Source organism: Bison bison, unplaced genomic scaffold (genome assembly GCF_000754665.1).
Source record: "Bison bison bison isolate TAMUID 2011002044 unplaced genomic scaffold, Bison_UMD1.0 scf7180017847386, whole genome shotgun sequence".
In the NCBI taxonomy this organism is placed as follows: Eukaryota; Metazoa; Chordata; class Mammalia; order Artiodactyla; family Bovidae; genus Bison; species Bison bison.
This window is the reverse complement of record NW_011477959.1, coordinates 8,586-9,221: the sequence shown is the minus strand read 5'-3', so window position 1 is coordinate 9,221 and position 636 is coordinate 8,586. Positions and strand designations below refer to the sequence as shown.

The window sequence follows — 636 nt, the reverse complement described above, 5'->3', positions numbered from 1 at the left end:
GACCTGGTGACTGAGCAGAGGGGCTAGTGGGTTTGTGGGAGCATCCTTCGTAGAGTACTGCATTGATGAGATAACTGGATTGAGATGGCCCTTATTGGTCTTCTGCTTCCCCAGTTGGTGCTGATAGAGAAGAAGCAGCAGCTGACAGGGCAGTTGGCAGATGCCAAGGAGCTGAAGGAGCATGTGGACCGTCGGGAGAAGTTGGTGTTTGGCATGGTCTCCCGTTACCTGCCTCAGGACCAGCTCCAAGATTACCAGCACTTTGTGAAGATGAAATCTGCTCTCATCATTGAACAGCGAGAGCTGGAAGAGAAGATCAAGCTCGGGGAAGAACAGCTCAAATGTCTCAGGGAGAGCCTGCTCCTGGGGCCCAGTAATTTCTAATTTCTACCAGCAGACTGCCTATACCATCCCTGCCCCACCACAGTGGGAAGTGCTTTCAGTCCTTGTTAGCAGTTTATTAGCAAATTAGATAGCAGTTAGTTAGCAGTTTGTTCCATATTCTCTCACTGCCCCTTAACCTAGTGGTATTCCCAACCAGCTAAGAAGTCCTGGGGAGGCCCCAAGCTTCTACCTGAGAGAGAGCAGAAGCAAGAAGTAGGAGCTGAAGCAAAGTGTGATCATACAACCACACTC

General features: G+C 50.2%; 1 protein-coding gene across 1 annotated transcript in view; it reads left to right on the top strand.

Moving 5' to 3' along the window:
* Positions 1-630, top strand: part of LOC104990712 (protein Shroom4-like) — a 6,026-nt gene extending 5,396 nt beyond the window's left edge. The window contains exon 3 of the mRNA XM_010843003.1: positions 115-630. Coding sequence (XP_010841305.1) covers positions 115-384 — 270 coding nt within the window. The 3' untranslated portion in view covers positions 385-630. The remainder of the gene's footprint in view (positions 1-114) is intronic.
* The last annotated feature ends 6 nt before the right edge of the window (positions 631-636 follow it).